Here is a 25,066-nt window from a genome sequence, read left to right on the forward strand (position 1 = left end):
TATTTATTTATACATCTCAGTTTTGGACTAATAGTGCCTGGGAGTAGAAGATAACAGTGTTTTATGTGCATTTCATAGAATATGCTTGTGTTCTGTGTCTCTTGCAAATTATTTCTATTACTTATGTAGAATGTTACTGTTGTAGAAAAGAGGTGCATGGAATTTGTGTGAGACTGTAGCTCTCCAATATTTCATGTCAATTAATTGATTTTTGCTTCTGTTCATGTGATAATGAGCCACCAATCAGAGTTCATCAATGCGTGGTAAATTTCAGTTTCAGAAAAGTCATCGTTGTGTTTAAAAAATAATTTTAAAAAAGGTAGATGTTTAAAACTTTCAAAACTTGCTTTTAATTGCCACCAATCCAGCTAGCTATGAAGTATTAATTAACTCTAATTAAACAGGTGTAAAAATCACAAAAAAAAATAGCTGCCATAAAACGAGTTATCTTCTCCCTGAAATAAATCAACTTCTTGATCTAGTCTGTCTCAGATATGCATGTAAAAATACTTGCTTGAACTGGCATTCATTGGCTTCCTGACAGTCTCGGAGCACAGACTGAGATTTTTGGCAGATGCAGAATTGCCTTGATTCTTCAGACCACTATCAGAGCGTATGGGTGGGACACTGAGAAGAACTTCGTGTGTATAAGCAGAGGTTTCTGTTCCCGGAGACTCTGTAGCCAAAACCTAGGCTAAATTCCTTTTAAAAATGGACCTTCTACCTGTGTTAAGATTCAGAAGGCCAAAAGCACAGGGAACTTTAGCTTTACCAAGTCATAGCTACACTCTAAAGGAGGTGATTAGTACTGACAGTGTTTTTTAGAGTTTTCTTTGCTTTTGTTGTATCTAAGGGAAGAAAAGCAAATAAACATTGAAGATTTTTTTAAGTTGTGTAATAATAATAATAATGCAAAATAGCAATGAAAAAACTTTTCTGTTTGTCTCCATCCTAGTATTTACAGTAAAAGTAAAAATTTTCCTAAAACAAGCATCTCCACTGCATGTGATAGAGGTATTGTAATTTTCTGCTGCCCTCTAGCGGACTATGTGAGTTATCTGTCGCTCTGAAATGAGTTAGGATTCTTGCTTTTGCACATCCATGCTGCTGCTGAGCTGTTATTTGACAGCTATTTTTAGATTCAGAATTCTCCTGTGAGAAAAATGGTAATTTCATTTCCAAAATGAAATCACATCATGTGTCTGCTCACATAGTCTGTGTTATAAAGATCTTTTAAACCAAAATCTGTCAACCTGTTCTTAGAAATTGATACAAACACTTCTCAGCAAAAGAAGCAGAAATGTTATTTACCTAATTGATAGCATGTTGGCATACAATTATTTTTGTTTTCTGTAGTGGTTTTATTTATCATATTAGCATGTAGTTTATATTGGTAGGTTATGGCTGAAAATGATTAATTGTATCATTCAAGCTTTAATGCAAATCGTTCACACAGCTTCGGTTAGCTATAAGCAAAAAAGGTGCTACAATTCCACTGGAGAGTATTGAGAAGTTATTTAATAGATAGCATTTCACTTCATTTGAAGGAAGCTAAATAATTCAAATATTTGATATAGGAACATAAAATTATTAGGACTTTATGAAGTATTCTGGTCTCTTCTATACGTTGTTCTGGGTTGAGTTTTTTACTGACTGCTTTAGCATATTCACATTTCAGTGAACTAGCTAATAACATTAGTCCGTCTTTCGTTAGTTAGAATGAGTCATAAGTTTGATCGCTGTTACCTAAGGCCCAGTCTGTTTTGGAAAAGGTTTGCTGAAGTAATTGTGCACTTCTATTGATGTTACAATCATACCAGCGCAAGTACATCTGTGAGTGAGTGTTTTCTGTTACTTACTGGATTGCGTATACTTGTTTTTCCTGGTATTTCTGGACATCAATACAAATCTCCTACTGTGCTGTTGCAAAGGGTGCTTCATTTTACAGAGTCTTCCAGCAGACACCTCAAATTAGTGTGAAATAATTGCTTCTTTATAAGTTTGTGCCAGAATAGCCCAGATTCTACTCCTTATTTAAACATAAGAGGTTTAGATATTTCCCTGTATATCTGAGTACAGCACAGCCAAGTAGGATATGCATAGGTATATGTCTAGATATACAGAGGCTTTGAAAAGGTTGTTCTTTTCCATTATAACTTGCTGGGTTGAATATAAAATTTTAGGTCCATTTCTTCTGTTCATTAAACATTTTTCTCCGAGGTTCACTATGCACATAGAATTGGATAAATCTCCAGTATCCTGGCTCTACGAACTGGCCCATTTAATTGTGTTTATGTGAATATGCGCCATTTACGCTTAGAAATTACTTACTGCCAACTTTTTAGCACTTGAGTTTCTTCATCCTTTTATGACTATGTAACTCCCTCAAGAACAGAATTTTTAAAAATTTGGAGAATTATGAAACCCTTTCTTTGTAATCTTATGTATTGAATTAAAATAGCCATCTTTCCCTGATAGATAGATATTTTTTCTTGTAGATATTGATTACAGTTATCTCTTACAGGGCAACAGTACTTGTACTGTCACCTGCTGATTCCACACAATGCATTTCCTGGAGTTTGCTCCAGTGAGCCTCAGTGTTTAGAAATTCTGATTAGCAGGGAAAAATACGTTACCTTTCTATTTTAGTCTGATTAATAGAACGAGGTAGTTGGTTTACATTATGGGTGGTTTAATGCTAATTAAAGATCTCTGATATAAATTCTGCTAATCAAAGGAGTCAACACTTTCCGTATGCTTTTGTTTTTCCTCCAGCTGTTGGTGAGAAGCAACAACCTTTCTGACAAGATCACAGTTCTGTCTGGAAAAATTGAGGAGATCTCCCTGCCTGAGAGTGTTGATGTGGTAATTTCTGAACCGATGGGTTATATGCTGTTCAATGAAAGGATGTTGGAAAGTTACCTTCATGCCAAAAAATGGTTGAACTCAAACGGTGAGTGTGTCACCACAGCTCCCCCACCCCCACATAGCGAAAGAAAGATAAAAAGCTTCTGAAAGAAGAAGAAAAAGAATTATTGAATTGGTAGTCCAGGATTGTCTGGTTTTATACCCTCATTCCATCTCTAACACCAACATCCAGGGGGCCCAAGGGAATTAATATAATGAGGCAGCCGCCATTGCTATTGTGCTGTGCTCTGACTTCTGGCTGTTTCACAGCACAAGTAGCTTTTGAGTGTGCTGCTGTTGCACTGCTGAGTTCTGCTTGTGTTTTAATCTTAACCTGCTGCTGTATACAATATGATTGCATCTCTGTTGTAACATATCGCAATAGATGATGGCACACTAGCCTCAACTGCCAGACAGTGGAATGTAAATGAGAGCAGAATGGTCAAATAAGGATACGCTTTTTTTTTTTTTTTTTTTTTTTTGTGGCAAGACTCTAATATATGGTTTTTGGGAAGACTGTGAAGTTCAATTTGTTTTGATTTCCTTTCATGGGACTTCTCCCAAATACCTTATTCTAATGCTTGGATGTTGACTTTAGAGTGACATGTGGGAGATTCACAGCATTCAGTGCTCTGTCTTTCATCCCTCTTGTGTCTGGAGGAGTTTTGAAGGCAATCTTTAAGTTCCATGGCCTTATGGGAATCTTTGAGAGCCAAATCTGGGTGTCCAGTTGCTGAATGACAAATCTTTCTACGTGAACTGCTGAAAATGAACTATGAAGTCTCTATAAGTCTCCTTTAAAAGAGACCTTTTTCCAGTAGAATTTCTGCAGCATGGAAGTTCTTGAAGCATGGGCTGGATCTGTGTCTCAATGCAGAGAGCTAATGACTTTGATGTTGAGTTGTTTCAAACTTGCAAAGCCCGTTTGGGTACTATTTTCCAACTCATCCACTGATCTTAAGTCTCACGTTTAGATTCTTAGGGCCCAGTTTCAGAGGAGGGCTCCTGTAAACTGATCAGTAGGCAGCTCATTTTCAGTTTTAAATGAGTGAATACTTTTAAAGATACATGCCTAACTTTCTGATTGCTCACTTTTACAGTGGGAATGAATCACCTTATGTGGTCATTATTAAACTTAATGATTGTATGAGAAGTGAGCTGAAATTGTGACATTTTGAGTAAGTTGCTAATATTTAGTAGCAGTTAGGTTTGGAAACTTTCTGTCTGAAATTCTCTGCAAACTTGTTAATGCTCTCCCCACAGCCAGTCTTAAAAAGCATGCCAATTCTGTGAGTGGGTGTTGTTCTTTATTTAAGTTCCTGTGGACTCTGCCTACATGATGTACTTAGAAAAGGAAAGCTGTTTTCTTTTCCCTCCCCTCCTTTGCCTGTCCTCCCCTTCAATTTTGCATTGTGTTTTATACCAGATTAAAAAAGGGTGAAGAAGTATGCTCAAGTGTAGTTCAAAATGACCAGGCTTTGTTTCCTGTTTCCATTGACACACGTACAATAGAATACAAGGGCTTTCATTTAAGCTGCTAGGCAGTCTGATACACTGTCCACAGAAAATAATGGAAGGTAATTCCTCTGATTTCCTGAGCCGTTAGAGTGCAAGATCCTAATGGAAATGGATTCATGCAAACTAGTAGATCAGGATTTCATTCCTTGCTCTGTCACTGATTTGCCACTTCATGCAAATAAAATGCTGTTTCTCAACTTCAACGTCTGTAAAAAAAGAAAAGAAAAAAAAAGGTGTAGTACCTATTTTTGTATTTGTAAAATTTTCAGTATTTACTCTGACTTGCTATGAGTTTCCTAGATAAAACTCTTAAGAGTGAAGTGAGTATAACTATTCTTCTAAATTTGACCAGAACCATACCTAGCAGTTTAATTCAAGATTAAGTCTGAGCTTTAATGCAACTTGTTCACACAGATGTTATATTTATTAGGTTAGCTATAAGCAAAGAAGGTGCTACAATTCCACTGGAGAGTGTTGAGAAGGTATTTAATAGATAGCATTTCACTTCATTTGAAGGAAGCTAAATAATTCAAATATTTGATATAGGAACATAAAATTATTAGGACTTTACGTATTCTGGGCTGTTCCATAAATTGTTCTGGACTGACTTTTTTACTAACTGCTTCAGCATATTCACATTTCAGTAACTCATGCATTAATGAAAATAAATGTTAAGATATCTGAAGTGTATGATGGTTGCTGCTTCTGAAATGGTGGTTTCTTGCTAGTGAAGACATTTCTGTAGAAACGTCTGGGGACAGTAGAATCATAGAATATCCTAAGTTGGAAGGGACTCAGGAGAATCATCGAGTCCAACTCCTTACTCCACATGGAGCAACCTTAACATTAAAACATGTATTTAAGAGCATTGTCCAAATGCTTCTTGAATACTTGCCTTTCTACTTTATATTCTGTTTTGTTTACTAGGAATGATGTTCCCAACATACAGTGACATTCATTTGGCTCCTTTTTCCGATGAGCAGCTGTACATGGAACACTACTCCAGAGCCAATTTTTGGTAATGGTTATTTATGTCATTTTATTTTTATCCAAGATTCAGTAAAGGTTAAAAATTAAATCAGTTCTTTGATTCAGCGTAGCCTATCTGTCAACATTGGAGGAGAATGCTTTTACGTTTTCCACGTTCACTTCTGCTCTGGCCTACAGTCGTACTGTTTATTATGTAACTCTAAAGGATCTCTCAGGAAGTGACAGAGCTGACTGGGTCTCTCTTTGAAAGAGGAATTGACTCCATGGAGCATCCATCATGAGACGAAGAGTTGACTGTGAATCAGGTGCTAGTGTTTCCTTTGCTACACCAAAGCGTAGTATGCTGTGGATGGTGATCACGGTATTGCCTGAGGTCCCAGGTGCCTGAGCACAGGAAAGATTCCTTGGCAGCCTTTACAGAGAATAAGTATTAATTCCCATGTCCTGAACAATTTCCAATTTGGTAGTTACTTTCTGTCCACCTCAACTTTTCATGCAGCTTTATCTAGCGTAAGTTGTACTGCTTTTGCCTTGGAGTATCATACTGCTACTATCCACTGTTGAGCTGTTGCTGTGCTCTATATAGGAGGGAAAATTTACACCAATATTCTAATGAGGAGAAATTGAGATGATTCCATTTCAGCAAACGGCAGGTTTATTTTTAAACATCTCCAGTCCTTCATGTGATACAGATCTGTTAATTTAGAAATTGGCCATTTAGAGATTATTATTTAAAGGTTTTGGATAAAAGGTACTGTGGAATTCTGGGGTTAACTTATTTTTAAATCTTCTGGAAGATGATAAATGCAGCCTCTTAACAGTTCTTTCAGTTTGCAGTGCGGAATGTGAACATGAAGTGGTCTTCATCAAACCTATTGGTTGGTTTCACAGGTTAAAGACAATATTTTCTTCCATGCCTAAGTTACAGTAGAACTGCTCCTACTTAGAAGGTTTCTTCTGGCTATCCCTGAAGTAGAGCTGTGACAAAATCTTCCTATTTCTACAGTGATTAAAGGAGTGAGAGAAATTTGAGTGATTTACATGCTGAAACTTTTGTCTGGCAATGTTACTTTATACAGCCAGTTTGTGGTCTTTTGTCTCACTGTGTAGGTTGAGCCAGTTATGAAATGTTTGCGTTGCATATTTATGATCACAAAAACTGCAACAGTATTTTTCTATGCTAAGAGACTGAGAAAAGAAGGTAGAAGTAACTTCTGATGAGTTTTTACATCTCAGCTGTCATTCAGGACCCTCTTCCCAAAGATCCTGTTATTTTTGTTTATATACATGACACATCAATGATACATAAATTACAAGACTGAAGCACAATGTTATACCACAATGCAGATTTTTCATCACTTAATAAAGAAAATAGATATATACTTAGTAGTTTGAAGCAGAAATACAGCTTTTTTTTCCAGGTCTATACAGGACTGGATGTTAGTGCCACAATGAAAGCATTTCATTTCAGACTGCTTGGGAAGCTTCATCTTCATTTGTAATAAATGTAAGATCTCTGTGGAATACCTGGGGGGTAGATACAGTGCATGTGTGTGTACATCGATGAACACTGACATATATGGTGATGTTATTGGTGGTGGGAAAAATTCTGCTGCCTTTTCTTGTTTAAGAATTGTACAGTTGAGACTAAATGGTCCAGCTAGATTAGTTTCTTATAGTTTGTTAACATAAATACACCATCTGCATTCAAAACAAAAAAAAAAAAAAGAAAGAGAACTTCACCTGTACCTACCTGTCATGATTTGATTCCAGTTATTCTACATGCCTACATTTAATAAGCTGAATTATCTATCAACTACTGCAAGGCTTCCAGAGAATTGCATAAAGGGGAAAATCAGACATTTCAAGTCTGCTTTAGTAACTAATTTCTCTTTGCACCGAGTGGTTTTGTCATTGACATTATTATCACAGGCTGTAGTAATACTTTGTAATTATGTTAGTTATCAGGTTGGTATCTAAGTCGCAACATACTGCAGTCTTTCCTCTACCCATCTTTGCAAAAGGATGTCTCCCGTTTTTGACAGATCTTTTTATTACCTACTTTTAATGTTTTCTGGGGTTAGTTTGGTTGAAACATTCTCATGAAATGTCACACAATTACCCTTGATGATACTCCTTGTATATCAGGTTCTGTCTGATATATTCCTAGACAAAATAGTTTGTGTGCTTACAATATAGTTTATTGCTGTCTTGAGATGTCCCCAGAGCAGAGGGCTATAGTATCAGTCCTCCTATCATTCCACATAGTTGTAGTTTTGTATGGGTGCCCAGGACATTGATTGTTCTAAAGAATTAAATACTTCTGAGGTTACTGAGTGCTCTAAGAACCAACAAATCATAGAATCATAGGGTTGGAAGGGACGTCTGGAGATCATCTAGTCCAACCCCCCTGCCAGAGCAGGGTCACCTATAGCAGGTTGCACAGGATCGCGTCCAGGCGGGTTTTGAATGTCTCCAGAGATGGAGACTCCACCGCCTCCCTGGGCAGCCTGTTCCTGTGCTTTGCCACCCTCAAAGTAAAGAAGTTCCTCCTCATGTTTAGGTGGAACTTCCTACGTTCAAGTTTCTGCCCATTACCTCTTGTCCTGCCGCTGGGCACCACTGAAAAGAGCCTGGCCCCATCCTCCTGACACCCACCCTTGAAGTATTTAGAAGTGTTGATAAGGTCCCTGCTCAGCCGTCTTTTTTGCAGACTGAAGAGACCCAAATCCCTCAGCCTTTCCTCATAAGAGAGGTGCTCCAGTCCCCTAATCATCTTTGTAGCCCTTTGCTGCACCCTCTCCAGCAGTTCCCTGTCCCTCTTGAACCGGGGAGCCCAGAACTGGACGGAGTACTCCAGGTGCGGCCTCACCAGGGCAGAGTAGAGGGGGAGGATGACCTCCCTCCACCAGGAGGCATTGATCTGCTGCCTCCTCCTATTTTCCCCCTCATCGTTCCCCGCAACTCGGGGGATAGAAGAGAACACAACTTGTGCTCCTGATCCCTTGACCGGCTGTCCCAAGGTCTTGAAATCTTTCTTCATTGCCCTTGGACTTCTTTTGTTACCTCGTCGCTGCCTACCTGAAAGAGCAAAAGTGGGTAGTAGTCTGAGGGCCGTACCAGGGAAGGAAGCATCCTCTTCACATCCGTGACCTGGGCCCCAGGGAAGCAGCAGACCTCCCTATGTACTGGGTCCAGCCTGCATATTGGGCCTTCCGCTCCCTTCAGTAGGGAGTCACCTATGACAAGGACCCATCTTTTCTTCTTTACCGCAGAGGTTTTGATGCAGGGAGAGGTCTGACTAGACCTCGCTGATGCCTCCAAGGTAGGAGAACTATTGTGCTCATCATCATCCAGGTTCCTCTGCAGAGCACTGTACCTGTTCCATAATAGCACCTGGAAGATGGGGTAGTCGCCGGGCTGTCTTGAGTGCGGCACCTGTTGCGCCACGCAGGAAATTCCTGCCATTGCCCCCTGTCCTCCAGGTCACCACCTTCAGCTGAGGTGCCAGAGGACAGGGAGTTCTCTGTTGCAGGGGTTCTGTCTGCCTGCTGGGTTTCTGTCGTGGGATGCAGGATTCTACTCCAAGTATCTGTCTCCCTCTCGCATTCCCTGATGCTCCTCAACCTACTTACCTCCTCCCTGAGCTCCATGACTAGTCAGAGGAGATCCTCTACCTGGGCACATCTCCCACAGGCGTGCCCATCACTGCCATCCGACACCGGCACAAGAGCAGGGCACACCCTACAGCCTGGTGTCTGTGTGGCAGCACGTTCCCACAGGAGCTCCGTCGGAGAGGCTGCATCAGACCCGGTGGGTGTGGAGCTCATGGATGCCCCGGTCTTCTTGCGAGTAGTCACCATCGCTACCTGGCCGGGCTGGCAGTCTTTCAGCGCTGTCCTGCGCGAACTGCCGCGCAGACGGCTGTGACTGGACTGGTGTGTCACGCCGTGTTTGGCTGCCCGTTTCTCCAGCCCAGGAAGCCCACCCTTGTCCTGGTGCTCCCGGGTGGTTCCGCGGGTGACACCCAGGGAACGCCCACCCGCTGCTTGTTTGCTCAGTGCCCAGCGACCACCTCGCTGCGCTCCCGGGGGGCTTCTTTTATGAGGGGGGAGAGCGGTCTCACCCCCTGCTCGTTCACACCGGCCGCCGGGGGTGGCGGCCCCGCCCTCGGCTCCTCAGCTGCCTCCGCCCCCCGGAGGTGCCGGGTGCCGGCCCGGGCTAGCCGCTTTTCCTGGCTTTAAAAAGCCTTAAAAACGAGCCCCTAGCCGACCCTTTTTTGACGCGATTCCCTTCCCCGGTGCGGACTGACCTGCACTGGAGCTGGTCTCCTCGGCGAGTGACCGTTGCCGTGTTTACCTCTCGTTGAAGTCTCCCGCCGGGGGCGCTGGCTCCGCCCTCGGCTCCTCAGCTGCCTCCGCCCCCCGGCGGTGCCGGGTGCCGGCCCGGGCTGGCCTCTTTGCTTGGCTTTAAAAAGCCTTGAAAACGAGCCCCTAGCCGACCCTTTTTTGACGCGATTCCCTTCCTCAGCGCGGAGTTACCTGCACTGGAGCTGGTCTCCTCGGCGAGCGCGTCTCATGTCTTCAACCAAATGTAGGATCCAAGTTTCCCGAGTGAGCGTGCAGTAGTTCTGCTTCTGCGCCGCTCTAGGACATTCATGTTCTTATTATTAAAAGTTCTGTCTATCCTGATAAGTCTGGAGCTATAAAAGCCCTATTTCAGACAAAGCACTTTCTCAGGGCTTTCTTGGGCATTTGAAGTAAACCATCAGGAAGTAGTCGGCCACAGCCCGTGATTTGGTAAGTGTCAGATTCCAGGCCTCAGGAACAGTTTTCATTCATTGACCAGCTTTGTTACTCAGAACAGAAGATGTGTTTTGTGTGTAATAAATGCTTTCCTATTTAGCTAAATCTATATCCTGGGCCTTAGAGCTTGAATATAGTTTTGGATCCAGTTGGATGATAGTACTTGAGCAAAAGACTGAAAGAAATACCTAAATTTGCAGTTTGAACTTTCATCTGGTAAAGGCACCAGGCCTTTAAAACCCATCAAAGTCCTATGCAAAAATCATGCTGTGTGTGTTCTAACATTAAATGCAGCAGATAGTATAGCCTGTTTGCTCTACAAAGGAAAGGCTACATGTTTCTCATGCACTTGGAATTATTGTCTTGGATCTGTACAGTAATAACAATTATGAGACTGTGTGAGTATGTTTTGTTTCTCCTCAGGCCTATAGAGTGGCTTACTGTTGAGCTTCAGAGTTGCATATTAATTTGTATTTACTAGTAATGATTCCTAAAAGTGTGCCAATGTACAGTCTACCATAAAAGAGCAGACTGCTCTCTTTGTTGGTGAAAACCTTGCGAAGATAGAAAGATATAAAGCATAAATATGCAGCAAGTGGTTAAAAACAGTGTGTATTTTTTCAGTGTTTCTCATCAGTGATAAATAAACAACTCAATTATACAGTACAGAAAACATATGGAAAAGGGTAAAAGATGACTTGCACTTACTGACGTCAGCTGATTTCCTCTGTTGTGCTTATTTGAATTCTTTCCTTAAGATATCTTCTCAGATACCTTCAAGGCATACAGTCATCTGGGCATCTTCCCTTTATGCAATTAGCATAGAACTCATAATGCAGAATTTATCAGTATTAAAGGGATATCGCCAGATTGGTTTAGACTAACTCAGACTAACTAACACTTCGAAAAAAGTTATGATAGTTTAGGAGTTGAAGGATGTTGTAACAATGAGGACAAACACTGAAAGTTTCCCTTAAAAAGGGAAAAGTGCTTCTGAAGACTTGACCAAGGTTTTGTATGTAGATGACACTTCCATCACATGGAGTTGAGCTCCCTTGCTGTTTCCGCTTTCCACCCCCTTTTGTTTATATTATCTGGAAGTAAAGATACCTATTAAACTTTTTAATGACTTGATAAGAGGGTTATACGCAGGAGGAAGATTACTGCAAGCATGTATATTTTCATTTCAAATTTCATACTGGAAATAGTCTGAATACATATTAAATGCACATTTGCATAAATTGGTAAGATAAAAATACTGTTTTTCCCCCCTGTTCAATTGGTATAGGATGACCTTTATTTTCCTTTTTAATGTCAAGAAAAAGGAACTGACCTGTAGTCTGAACAGACCTGTTGAGATCTGAAAAGACCTCATCACTATTTTGATTTATACAAGGTCCACCCCTAATTCTGGAATAGCTCAAGATTACAAAATACCTTAAGAGTGCCTCAGCCCTTCTCCCTATTCTCTGCTTGTTGCGTGGGTTCTTTCAGAAGCATAGCGTGAAACGTGTTCGTATGTCAGTTAGAGGGGACCTTGTCACCTCAGAGCTGTATAGGATGTCTGTGGGAAAGGTAGAGTTAGCTAAGGAGGGCTGCAATTTGTTCTCTTGGCAGATGAGAGAAAGGGAAAGAGGAGCCACATTTCTCCTGCCATTTGCAGTTATTGTGCCTGGGTCTGGTTGGAACCCAGAAAAAAAAAAAAAATTTCCCTAAACTTTTTTTGTTTTAGGTACCAAGAATGCTTTTATGGGGTCAACCTGTCCAGTCTGCGCAGTGCAGCTGTGGATGAGTATTTCCGACAACCTATTGTGGTAAGTTTGTATGTCTGGGGGTTATTTTTTGTGGTTTTCCCCCTCCCTATCTCATCCCCTCCACAAAATCCCAGAGGTACAGTAGCCTCCCTGTTTAATAGAGTTCTGTGGCTGTTGAGAGCCAGGAAATAACTCTGCAAACAGAGCTGCTGTCAAAGGTTTACTACTAAATGTAATATTCCTGGTTTTGCTATGAATAACAGATGTCTAGAGATACGCACACATTAGGAAGACACAGCATGTGAGCAACTGTCTACGTAACATGCAGCTACCCTCCCTCAGTGTTTCCAGTCTCTTAAAAAAATGACTTGACCTTGATTTTTCCCTTCCCATCTTTGATTTACAAATTAAAGGAAAAGAGAAAGCAGCCAAACAAACGTTTCTATATTAGGAAACAACCATTTTTTAGTATGGAAATAGCCTCATTTTATTGCTAACTCGGATCTAGCACCTGCTGTTCTCCTTCTTTCTTTTTAGTAAAAGTCAAGGTGTTACCTAGTTAGAAAGAATGTCGGAGAAATCCTTCTCACCTCTCTGGGGAAAGAACCTAATCAATCCCCACCCGCCACCCCCTGCCCCAGTGTAAAGCTTCAATGTAGGTGCAATGAAAAGATTCGCTCTTAGAAATTTGCCTGCAACGAATCTTGGCCAGCTTTAGGTGAACTGCTTTAAGTAGCGACAGCAGTGTAGGCGCTGTCACATGGAGACCCTAAAACCTGTCCAGAAGTCTGGAAAGACCGTCAGATTACTGATGTGACCTTCTGCACTTCACTGCTTTTAGTGCTTGAGATGGATATAAGAAAACTCTTCATTTGTCCATTTCATTCAGCCATATCTTTAACTACAGCATGGTCATTCTCAGTGCTGGCTCTTTGGCTTTCAGTTTGAGAATGGAGTAATCTGTAGGACTGTGGTACATACTTGCATCCTGTATGGTGTATGTGTTTGGCTTTGATTTTTCGGTGGAGATTCCTCCTCCCTTGAGGATCAGAAATGCATTGCCTAATAAAAGCCACATTAAATTGTTATTTATTTCTAAAAAATGCCTATCTCCTTGGCTTCCCCTTACACTACAGACAGATTCTAGTTCTTAGGTGGATTCACTGCGGGGGATGTGACATAAGCCTTTACGTTAAGAGTTTGCTTTACTTCTGAAAGAGTATGGGAGATTCAGATTAGTACATGTGATTAAAAAAAAAGAAAAATGAAGGGAAAAGTTTTCATTTGTGGACTGACCACTCCCAACGTTTTTCAGTACAGTAATCTGTATTAAGTAATTTTGCTTCCTATACTTCATAATTTAATTTTCAAGTATTTCCGTACTGTTTTAGTTCAGCTTACCCAACTATGCAATGCAGAAAAGCACATTAAAATGTGTGTAGTTTAAAAAAAAAAAACAACCCTAAATAAACCAGCCAAATGCGCCCCGTCCCCCCCCTTTTTTTTTAACAAGTGATCAATTTCTGGACAGATTTTCTTGTTTCTAGGTTGAAATAAGCAGACTTTGATATATATGTAAGCTATAAAATATATTAAATCCTGATAATATTGCAAAATCTAACAGTGTTCTAAGGGATGCTAAAAAAATAAATATTTAAAATCAGTTTATTCGGGTGAAGGTTGATTTTCGTCTTCTTTCCTATTTTTTTTTAACAGAAAACAAGTTTATACCCTGACAAGACAGAATGGTAACACTTGTAACTCCTTTTTTTTTCTTTTTCTTTTTTTTTTTTTTTACCCCCATAGGATACTTTTGATGTGAGAATTCTGATGGCACGGACAGTGAAGTACACTGTTAACTTCATGGAAGCTGCTGAGGAAGATTTGCACAGGTCAGCAGACGCCAGCAACCAACTCTTCATCTTTCATTTTTGTACCTGGCTGTTGATCGTTGGTGCTCAGAGGCAGAGGGAACTTTGGTGGTGGACGTTGGGGAGAGAAGGTGGCAGGACAGAACGATCAGTACACCACTCCCAATGGACCAGAGCGTTCATCTGCATGATGATCTGTCTTGTATTAGCAGAGAAGCTTGTTCGTGAGCCTGCAAAGCACGGGAGACAGATCAGTTCACAAGATTTTCCTACTGAAAGGGATAAAAGAGGCTCCGGAGGACATTGCTTACTTCTTAGCATTATATGTTGGGACACATTTAATTCTAGTTACAAGGCAATTTTTGGTTTTATGTGTAGACATCCTAAAAGACCTTGTCAAATGGTGTCATCACAAGCTGCCTTGCTGAACTCTTGTGTATCTCTTTTTTTTAAACATTTTCCAGTCTAACAGGAGTCAGCTGTACTTCATTACTTCCCTCCAGAGCTCCTTCAAATCTTTAGTTGGAAAATCTTATATATAAAACAACCTGCATCCGTTGTGTCCTAGAGTGACAGCAGAGAAGCCTCCTTCTCGGCACGTCTGTGAAATAAAATCTACCATATGGGAGAACTTGAAGGAGTACTTCAAGTCCTTGCAAGACACTGTCATAAGGGGAAAATATCACAGACTGTCTTTGAAGCTCTGAACCCTTGTTGTTTCAACATGACTCACAACTAATTGTATAAGTGACGTGGTCTAGTGAGAGAGAAGAATTGCTCTAAGAGGGGGGAAGCAGCTGGAGAATTGCTTTCCAGTTTCAGTTGGCTAGGGCTGACTTCCTGCAGTGGTTCTCAGAAATAACATGTTCATACCTGAATCCTAGTTCTATGATATGTTTCTGCAAGAGTGGGTGAGATTTGGGTTCAACTACGTAGCCCAGTAATAGTTATTTTGGAAGGGAAAATATTCCAGCCCTTGCCCAAGCAGGTCAGTTTTTCCTTCTGATTCCAGTAGTTGTGTTTATCAAATTTGTAGTAGAACATTTACCTGTTCAAAATAGTATTTAAACTAAATCCACGTCCTTCAATGCAATGGGAAATTTTCCACTGAAAAGACTGAATCCCTATATTTATAACAGTCTCAGTGTTGCATCTCAAATGATGCAGTAACATGTGTGTAGTGGCACATTTGATTCTTCTATCAAATAAGGCACACAAAAACCTTAACACCTAGATCAGTGCCATTAAATATATGGAAAAAATGTGACATAACCTGATGAATAAGAATGGAAATTCATAAATTAGTACAAGGTAGGTTTCTGGTGGAATTTCCAGTACTTTTTGGAAATTACTTTGGCAGTGTATTGTTTTTTTCCTGCAGAGTGGAAATCCCTTTTGTTTTCCAAATGATGCAGTCTGGACTAATCCATGGCCTGGCCTTCTGGTTTGATGTGGCATTTGTAGGATCACTGTAAGTACTTTTTCCTTCTTCCTATGGAATACTAACTACAGGGGGAAAAATTGCTTCTTTCATACAAAGTGTGCCAGAATTAGACCTTTATTTGGTGGTGACCTAGTTTGTAATTGTTGAGGGTCAAAATGCACTGTTCCACACCATACTGATTCTTTGTAATATTATAGACCTTTCTGGTTTACATTTTAAGTAAAGCAGTAGCATTTGAACATAAGCTGGATTTTCTCATTTGGGCTGGTCTTGTTTGTGGGCAAAAAAAGGAGAGCAGGTTGCAAGTTCCAACTAACAAAATGCAAATAGAGAAAATTTGGCTTGCGAAAATTTTCCACTGCAGCACCAGGCATTTATTTCAAAATGGGGACATTCATCTGGTATAGTAAGTAGGCGAAAATTAGATAAATTTGCTCAGGTAGTCAATACATAGATTTCAGCTATCTGTATTTAGCTCTTAGATAAGGTTTGTTGATTTCCCAGTTAAGTTGATCTAGTTTTAGAAGAGGTGATTTTTTTCAATAAATTGTAAAGTGCACTTCTATTTATTTGGGTTGATAAATTCCTTTTATTAGGCTTTGAAGTGAAGATTGTCAAGAATTCAGAATAGTATATCCATTAAAAGAAAATAGGCATATGTGCATTTGTATTTACTTTAACAGCCGATAGTAAAACTTTTTATCTTAAAAAAGGAATCAGAAACTCCACATCAGTTAAAACAGTACAGAAAATTGCAGACTTGCAGGAATTGACTGAAATCCTCCACTGAGAGGGCCTCCATTTTGGAGTAGGCAATTGCTTAATCAGCATCTCTTTCACGTTTCTACAACTCCAGAAGTTCTTTGTCTTAGCACTTGAAATCTCAGTGGATTGGGCTTGTGGTATTACCTGTGTTATCTGTTTCTTTGCACCTACAACCCCTTTCAATATAATATTGAAATATCTCTTGCAAGTGAAAATTAGGTACACGACCTTCTTGGGGAGCGTTGTTTGAGGACGAAAGTACCATTCATTGTGAAGAATCGCATTGCCACGTTTGGGACAAACCTTAATTTCTTGTAATTTATTGAAATTGTCTGAGTGGCAAGAGAGGAGAGAAATTAGTATTCTCTGTCCTGGCCGTGTGAAAAGAAGAGAAAATGGGAGTCTGAAGAGTCTGTTTTTTGAATCTCCATAATTGAATTAGGCACAAAGATCTGGTGGGGACAGGCACAGTATAGATAAAGAAAGAAAATGAGGCATAACGTATTGATTTCCCAACATAGGGTAGAATCACTCTCCCAGTTTACTTGAAGACAGTTTAAAGTTCATTGTAAGCAGTTGAGGCCTCACGTACATAAAGGTGTAACAACTTAACATTGTTTCTGAAAGGAGAAGACAGGAAAGAAAGTCTAGATAGTTTTTCTGGTTTATTTTAGGGTAACTGTTTGGCTGTCCACTGCACCAACAGAACCTCTCACTCACTGGTATCAAGTACGCTGCCTTCTTCAGACACCCCTCTTTGCTAAAGAGGGGGAAACTCTCTCAGGGAAAGTCTTATTTGTTGCCAATAAGCGGTAAGTGTAAAAGCTTCCCAAGCAGATTTTGTGCTGTGGCTGTTCTTGTTAGAGGTACCCAGAAGACACCAGTTAATTTTGGGTATGTTTGTACCCACATTTGTTATTTCTGGTGCTATTACCAATGTATATGGTATCACTGATACAGTTATGTAGTCTCACAAGGTGAACATTGTGAGACTGCTTACCAAAAGGTCTCCATGTTCCACTCCAGTTACCTCTGATGTTCCTTCTCACATACCTTCTCCTTAACCACCTGTCACATCCTGCCGTCCCTCACAGTGGTACTTGCAGCTTTTTTCAGCTTTCTGCTCCGCTGGCTTTCAAACACAGCAGTTTTCTCAGGTCATGGCCAGTCATTATACACACCTTGTTCTGATAGTGTAACCTCTGGCCATGTCTTCATCAGCAGCCTGGTTGTCTGCCTGAAGGCCCAACATCCCCTGCCTCTCAGCAAGTCCCGTGCAGAGACAAGGAGAAGCAGGGTTGATCCCAAATCCATTACATTTTTAATTCTGAAAAAAATTCCGTATGGACATGCTCCCCTGTTTACGAACAGTGCTTTTCACCTGTTGTTTGTCCTTCCACTGAGGCTAGTGGAGATGGCTGCTGTTGGAAGGGCATATGTCCTCACCAGACTTCTCTGCTGTTCCTGCTGTCAGTCCAGTGTTTGGTAACTCCACTCCTATGCTTTGCTTTGAAAACAACCCCCAGGTGACGGGGTCACACAAGTTGCAGCCTGGTTTGCTTATGTTTATGTATAGTTTTAACAGAAAACAAAGCCTCCTCTGTGCAGGAAGGTGAATCTTTTTTTTTTTCTTTCTTTTTTTTGTGGGGAGAGGGGAGACATGCTGTCATGTCAGCTGACTGGAGTGACATCAAAGCTGTCAGTAGTGTTTCCAGGGCTCTTTAATTACATCAGCAATGAATACTTGATTTGTGATTTGTCAAATTTCCAGATCTTCTGCTTAGAAACTCTTCATGGAGAAAATAAATAACACAGATCTTGGTATGTCTCTTTCAAATGTAAAATGTATTCATATTTTAATATACAAAAGAAACACTATGTGCCATAAAGCATGCACACAGCCACTGCTGTAAATATGTCAGTACATAAGGCATTATCTACAATGGGGCATGGCTGCCTGAGCTAGTGACCTTGCCACACTGAGAATGAGAAAGACTTTAACCATGTGTTAGCACCGAGTCCTGACACAAAGCTCATCTGCTTTTGGGATCAATGTAGCACCTCTGTCTAATTCAGCAGTTGCTGGTCTGTGCAGGAGGACCAGCTTTGGTCAGCTTTGGCATTTTGGTATGCCTTCGGTTGGTCCTCTTTACTTTTCTGTGTAAGCTTTGTTTCTTGCCAAAAGTCCTGTGAAAAATACCCTTCCTGGTGAAATCCAGGATTATGACCACAGCGTACCTAATGCTGTTTGGCCAGTTAAATATTTTTGATCATGAAATAATCATCGGATTGTACTTGCTAATGTTGAATTTTATAGTATTTCTGACAGAGAGGGGGAAAAAGACCTTTCACTACTGAATACTATCAGTGCAAAATTATGTTTTCAGATGCAGACTCTTACTTAAGCATCTTTTAAATGTTACTTCTTTAGAGATGATTAAATAATCACGCCCTTGCACTGATACCACTGACACCACTGCAAATGAATTTCCTTTGATGACTAAGTGGTTATTATTCAGACAGCAACTACACTGGTGTTTTTTTCACTCAGGATGTTACAGGCATTTTAGTTTCATTACCTCTTTTTCATACTTCTCTTTCCAATGCAGGCAAAGTTATGATATTCAGATTGTGGCTATGGTGGACCAGACAGGATTTAAATCTGGTAATATTCTTGATTTAAAGAATCCATTTTTTAGGTAAGAAATGCTTTTGACTAAAATATACCATTGTAGAGTGGTAACAAATTGTATTACAGGAAGCAAAGCACACCTACTTTGGTAGAACAAGTTTCTGACCTCTTACAGTTTATTTTATTTCTACAAGTATGAGGGCATCATTGTTTTGTATTAGCAGTAGTTACTTGCATAAGCCAATATTCTACTTGGTCTGTGTGACAAAAAGCAAAAGAAAAAAGCTTTATTTAAGATCTGCAATGATTTAGTGCTGTGAAAAAATAGTAGACATTTACTTACTTGAACTAATGTATACTTAAAATCTTTTGCTATTTCCCGTTGTGTGGTGTGCACCATTGTGACATATGCCATATTGTGACGATATGCCAAGACGCACTCCGCTAAGTACATAAGTTCATATTACAATTTGACATGAAGGACCTTTCCTCTCTGTACTAAACATGAGGGGAAGAAAAAAAATCTACCTGCTCCAGTCCATTCCAACCTAGCAGGGACCTTCATTAGCTGTTGCTACAGCACCATATTTTGGGAAAAGCTGTCATTTACTGATCAAAACAAGCGGGAGGAATGAGCCACAAATTATTCCAAAAGAAAAAAAGATTTTTGAGAAAAACAGTGTGGCTGTGTTCTATTCTCATTTTGATGCTGTATTTGGCATAAAAATAGGCAAATACAGCTGGTGGAATTGATTTTTTTTGCAGATATACACATGGAAAATGCTTCTCTCCTTCATTATGTGTTTTCCATTTCCTATTTTTTTGACTCAGACCTATATGACAATTCCACAGTAACCCTATAAAACAAAATATCCATTGTGTCTGATGAAGATTAATTAATTTTCATCTGTACATCAAATGTGTGGCACATCAGTCATTTTCTCTTTAGAGTAGGGCCCTTTTGATTACATTTGTGAAAATGCCTTTGTAATAAAGACTGCTCACGGAAGACTTGACATAACTAAAAGTAAAATCATGCACTGGAAAAGATTAATTTCCTCAGATTTGACCTATGACATGGGCAGTGTCTAGCTTGCTTATGTTTTTGGTTTGGCTGATACCATTTTCAAATCTAAAAGCTTTTTGAGAAGAAGATCATTAGTAAGTTTACCGGTCTTCTAAAATCTCCATATTTAGCACCCATTGCGTGTGAGTGACTTTTCAAAGATAATACAATCTACTAATTCGGAAGCAAAATAAGCTTTTGTTAAGAGTTTTTAACTTACATAAAATGTAGAAATCACTTTCAGACTGCTATCACTCATATGCAAGAACGCAGGGGGGGAAATGATCAAGTTGTGTGTTACATATAGAAGTACTTTTAAGTTATATGGAGCAGTATTCTAGTCTGAGAATTGAATGCAAAAATGCCACTGTGTGATTTCATGGTTGCTAGCCAATTAACCATACTGAGTTCAAGACTTTAGACTGCTGTTCCTTCATACATTTATTCTTGGTTGTGAAATCCTGTGACAACACACTAACCTTATTTAACAGGCTTCCCCTATGAGGCTCTGTTAGGGTTTTTTTGTTTATTGATCCTTCTCCATTCTCCCCCTGCCCTCCCATAGCAATTACCAGAATTCTGAAAAAGTTGAAAAAACAAAGGCAAAGAAGACTTCCCAAAAGAAAAATGCTTATTTATAAACATGAGGAAACTTTCAAAGCATTCGTAAGGTTTTTAAAAAATTAAAATATAATCCAGGTTTTAAAGTAGGACATGCAAATTACTGTGCATGATGGGACCTTATACCAACACATACAGCCTAGCTCTCTTCTCTTCACTGCTTCATAGTGTCCCTGATACAAATATTTATCTCTGTACCACAGGTATGGATAGTAGGGAAGAGGAAATTCTAGACATTTTTCACTCATTTAAAACAACACCCTACTAGTTCTATAGCATAAGGTAAAAATAAAAGACTGGACTGGGAAGCCTTTCATTTCTGTGAAGGCAATGGCCCGCGCTGCTGTACATGAGAGCAAAATAAGGCCTCTGCCCTTGTAAAATAACTTACAGTGGATTTGGTAGCATTTTACACTTGCTTGCACAGCTGTAAATCTAGATATAAAGACCTACAATTTAAATTTGAAATCACGCTGCATTTAATAAATCCAGTAACATCATAGGGGACCGATTTCCTAGCTTTATTCCAATGAGACTTATCTGAGATACACTGGCTAAGTGTTTTGCTTACAATGCTTTCAATTTCATAATAGTCCTTATTAAATATCAAAAAGCTGTAAAAAGATTTTACTCCAGAGTGAAAGAAAAGCTATATGAAAATTTATTAAGCTTGCTTAGTTCAGCTAGTGCTGTAAGCTATCAAAGAATTGTGTATTTTATTATAACTATTTTATTCTTTCATCCACTTCTAGGTATGCCTAGAACATACTGTAATATGGCACCTGAAAACAGACGTCAGATTCTCACCGAGCTGAGTGAGACTGAAATGAGTTCAATTCTTAGTAGGCTTACTGGTGCTTGTAAAATCAATTTGTAACTGTACATATCTGTAACCATATGCGAGTCACATGAGAAGGGGATATTGTGGTTCCATCCTATTTTTTTTTTTTTAATTGAAATTTAGCCTGCGCTCACATTTACAGACTTGAATTGCAGCAGATTCAGTTTTATTCCAGGAAGTTCATTTGGTGTAAAACAAGAACTATTTCTCTGTGTTTGTTTTTATTTCTATTTTACAGTAAGCTCACATTGCTTCTCGTCTTGCTTTTAATATTCTTACCAATATTCTAGGTTATTGAACAAAACCTACCTCATGTTTATATATGTAACATATCAAAAGATCTTTGAGCGGTATGTAGTGTCCATGCTTTAAACATTCAGCACTTATTTCAATGTTTGGTGTTAATATTCTAGCTCACCAGGGCAGTGTGTTAAATACTTCTGGTTTCTCTCAGTGGACTCATTAATTTTGTTCATTTTGAGACATGACCCTGAAGTCATCTTGCATATTCTTTGTAGATGTTCTGAGATTTCTCTGTGCCTACAGAAGTGTAACTGGACACATTTGTAAATTACTCCCAGCATAGAGTGATATAAAACTGTAAGATAGGATATGTGTGACACTTTTTCTGCAGCTCTGTGAGAAGTATTGATAGTCCAAGCTATATAAGATGTATTTTTGGCTTGTGTGCCTAGCAAATGAGGAGGACTGTAGAGTTCCAGTACAGATTTTAATGAGATCTCTCTCCAGACAATGTTATCCATAAAGAGCACATACTGACTTCTGTAGAATGTGTTTCTGTCATTCAAAGTATATGCCTTAGGCTGAATTAATGAGCTGGAGTCAAATCAGAAACATAGACATCATTTTCCTACCAAAAATTGTAAATGCAATGATACCTCTAGCAAGATATAATCAGTCTTTAGCCTTCCACACACTGTTGGAAGGCTGGTTTGTAGGAAAAGCCCCATGAAAGCGGACCCTTCTCTCAGGATGGTAAATGCTGCATTTGATCAGAAGACCAGCTAAGGACCTCTGCTGGGAGTAATTCAGAAATAGCTGTAGTTTCAGAGGTTTTTTTCTTCAAGTCAACAGACAATTGCGGCTATTTAAAGACAGTTCTGAGATAATGGAAAGTAGTCCCTAAAATTGTGAAACCTTTAAGAGTAACATGAGCTTCATGGCTGAGGCCATGAAACCATTGAAGTTAGCGTCAGAGAATTATTGCCTTCTTATTTCCAGTAGCATTTAATACAGACTTCTAGTATAAAAATGTAGTTTGCACAATAAAAGACTTTTTTGTTACACAAATATATAATATATATTAAAAAAATAATATTGAATGTGAGCTGCTGCTTCAGAATGATAACAGAAATTATCATTCTAACCTCTACAAGCAGTGTAATGAGATTTCTGATGCAATGTCTGATGGTTGGGTATCTATCCTTCCTAAATTTAATCTGTACAGTGGCTGGTGGTTTTATGCTTATGTGAGAGAAGGAAACAAATCCAGGAATGTCCAAATACCAGGCAGCTGTAGTTCAGAGTTTTCTAGAGTTTGGCAAGTTTTCCTCCGCAATTACGAAAGCAGTATATGGAATCTGAATCTGAATTCAGCTGGGTCTCACATTTCAGTGGAAAACCTCTTCCAAAAAGTATATATCAAAGACTTCTATTTTCTACAGGCAAAAACTTTACATTGTGAATTTAATGTGGCAACTTCAATTCTTTTTAAGGAAGAAAGGAAATAAAGGGGAGGAAAAACAGCAGCAGCAGACAGCAGTGTCAGGTTGTGTATCTATATTTAATTCCAGAATAAAAGGTGTATGAATCTAATAACTGCACCTTCACTATGTATAGAAAAGATTATTGCCTTATATGCTAACAAGTACAAAGATTATTTCACTGTAATTGCTACTCTGAAGTGATCTGGGTGATCCAGGACTGGTATTTGTATTTCTCTCTACTTCAGGAATTCACTTTATTCCAGATTGCATGCTAAAACTGAAGAGAAGATCGACATTGGCAACTGTACCAGTTGCAGCCTGAAATACGGTCCTGTGACTGTCTTCATTTCTTTATCATTTAACATTTTCCTCTTTCCTGCTTCGAAGCGTTGGTGTTTTTGAAGTATGCAAGAGCCTGCCTTCAAGGACTACAATGTACTGTTTTCACCTCACAGGACTTTCTGGGTATAAATATGAGAATATATTTGTAAAGTATTTTTTGAAACAACATGTCAATGAAAACATTTTATTGATACAAATGACGTTGGTTTGTTTCGATTTTTTATAAAGGCAACAAGGTAAGATTAATGAATGCTAGAGAATGTAGGGAAAGTAAAGCAGAACTGTGGGGATGCTGGAGCAAACAGTGATGATGTAGTTTTACAACGCAGACTCTTGAACAGATTTGACCATATTATGAAATACAGCGTTTCCTCATTTATAGTTGAAGAGGCTATATTAATCCTGTTGAAAAACTACATATTGTCTTGCATCCCACAGACTCAAAAAGCACAATAGGAAAGACACTGAGTATCATATTAAGGAGCTATAAATTTTCATGCTTGGTTGGATCCATGGTCATTTAGAAGGTTCATCTTCAAGAAATTACAGCAGTAAGAAATGCTTTCAGCAGCTTATTTTTCAACAATTGCATATGGTTATTTTCTTTTACCTTCACCCCAGAGAGATGCATTTAAAGTTTTGTAAGCAGTCATATACACATAGTGATTCATGATAAATTGCATTTTCAGTAGTAATGACTTTCATTTTGAATGTCTATCTATGTGAGTTCTCCCATCTGAACTGATGATTAGAATACTCCGTCCTTAGGAATAGTATAGGAATTCAATGTGGTTACTATTATTCTGGTGGTTGCTAAGAGAAGTAGTGATTTACTGCATATTGTGTGCACTAGACCCACAGAAATCTTTGTGATAGCGCTCTTTAAAATACTTATGACAACTATGACATCCAAAAGCAATCTTGATGCATCTGGATCTAAGTGCAGTGAAACACAATGGAATTGGTGTTAATTTGCTTAGCTAAGTTTCTACAATTTATGCTTTTTTTCTCAAGATGCAAAGAAGAAAAAAAAAGGGCGGGGAGGCATTTAGAGGTTGGAGAACAAACCTCCAGATGGTATGCATTTTATTCTTCTTTTAGTCTTGCCTTGTGGTATACAGGTTTTCATTCTTCTCAAATAGATAATACACATATTTACAACTCTACTGATCCAAGCTGAGAGATAAAACTACGGAAAGATACACTGTCAAGATGCAGCTGAAGAGTCAGCAGAATGGAGGACAGCAGTTCAACAGGAGACTGCAGGCAGAAAAATTAATTTCTTGCTGGAAGCAAAAGGGTATCAAATAGCTGATACGAACTATTCACGTTCAGCTCACCAGGTTTGACCCACGCTGATTTTAGTGATATTCAGATGCACATATTTACAGAAGAAAAAGAAACTAACATAACCTGAAGAAAACCAAAGACAAAGGAGTGGGAATTATAAAAATGTCTTTCTCGAAGTGGCTGCCCCTCTAGAGGTTGGCCAGTTGTCAGGCATGTCATCTTGCAACACTGAACTGGGACTACAGCCTAATTTGCAGCATTGAACTGACACTTCAGCCCGATTTTGCTGTGACTTCAGCATAATTTACAGGAGGCTTTCGATGTCCCTTAGCTAACTGGTCACTCAGTAATCAGATATCCAGTGGATCATGATTCAGTACTACTGGGAACAAAGCATTGCTCAATAGCACTGGCACTTATGATAATAAATCTTATGTTTAATGGCCTCTGAACAACAGCCAGTGTTCAGTTTTCACTTTGAATCACTGCCTTT

General features: G+C 39.3%; 1 protein-coding gene across 4 annotated transcripts in view; it reads left to right on the top strand.

Moving 5' to 3' along the window:
- Window positions 1-24,832, top strand: part of LOC134508143 (histone-arginine methyltransferase CARM1-like) — a 72,883-nt gene extending 48,051 nt beyond the window's left edge. For 3 of the 4 annotated variants that reach the window (XM_063319256.1, XM_063319257.1, XM_063319259.1), the window contains exons 6-13: window positions 2,776-2,953; window positions 5,353-5,443; window positions 11,953-12,034; window positions 13,781-13,866; window positions 15,227-15,316; window positions 16,729-16,866; window positions 18,664-18,753; window positions 21,126-24,832. In XM_063319256.1, the coding sequence (XP_063175326.1) occupies window positions 2,776-2,953; window positions 5,353-5,443; window positions 11,953-12,034; window positions 13,781-13,866; window positions 15,227-15,316; window positions 16,729-16,866; window positions 18,664-18,753; window positions 21,126-21,135 (765 nt within the window). In that variant the 3' untranslated portion in view covers window positions 21,136-24,832. The remainder of the gene's footprint in view (window positions 1-2,775; window positions 2,954-5,352; window positions 5,444-11,952; window positions 12,035-13,780; window positions 13,867-15,226; window positions 15,317-16,728; window positions 16,867-18,663; window positions 18,754-21,125) is intronic. The other variant, XM_063319258.1, reaches the window with a different exon arrangement.
- The last annotated feature ends 234 nt before the right edge of the window (window positions 24,833-25,066 follow it).

Source organism: Chroicocephalus ridibundus, chromosome Z, assembly GCF_963924245.1.
Source record: "Chroicocephalus ridibundus chromosome Z, bChrRid1.1, whole genome shotgun sequence".
NCBI classification, from domain to species: domain Eukaryota; kingdom Metazoa; phylum Chordata; class Aves; order Charadriiformes; family Laridae; genus Chroicocephalus; species Chroicocephalus ridibundus.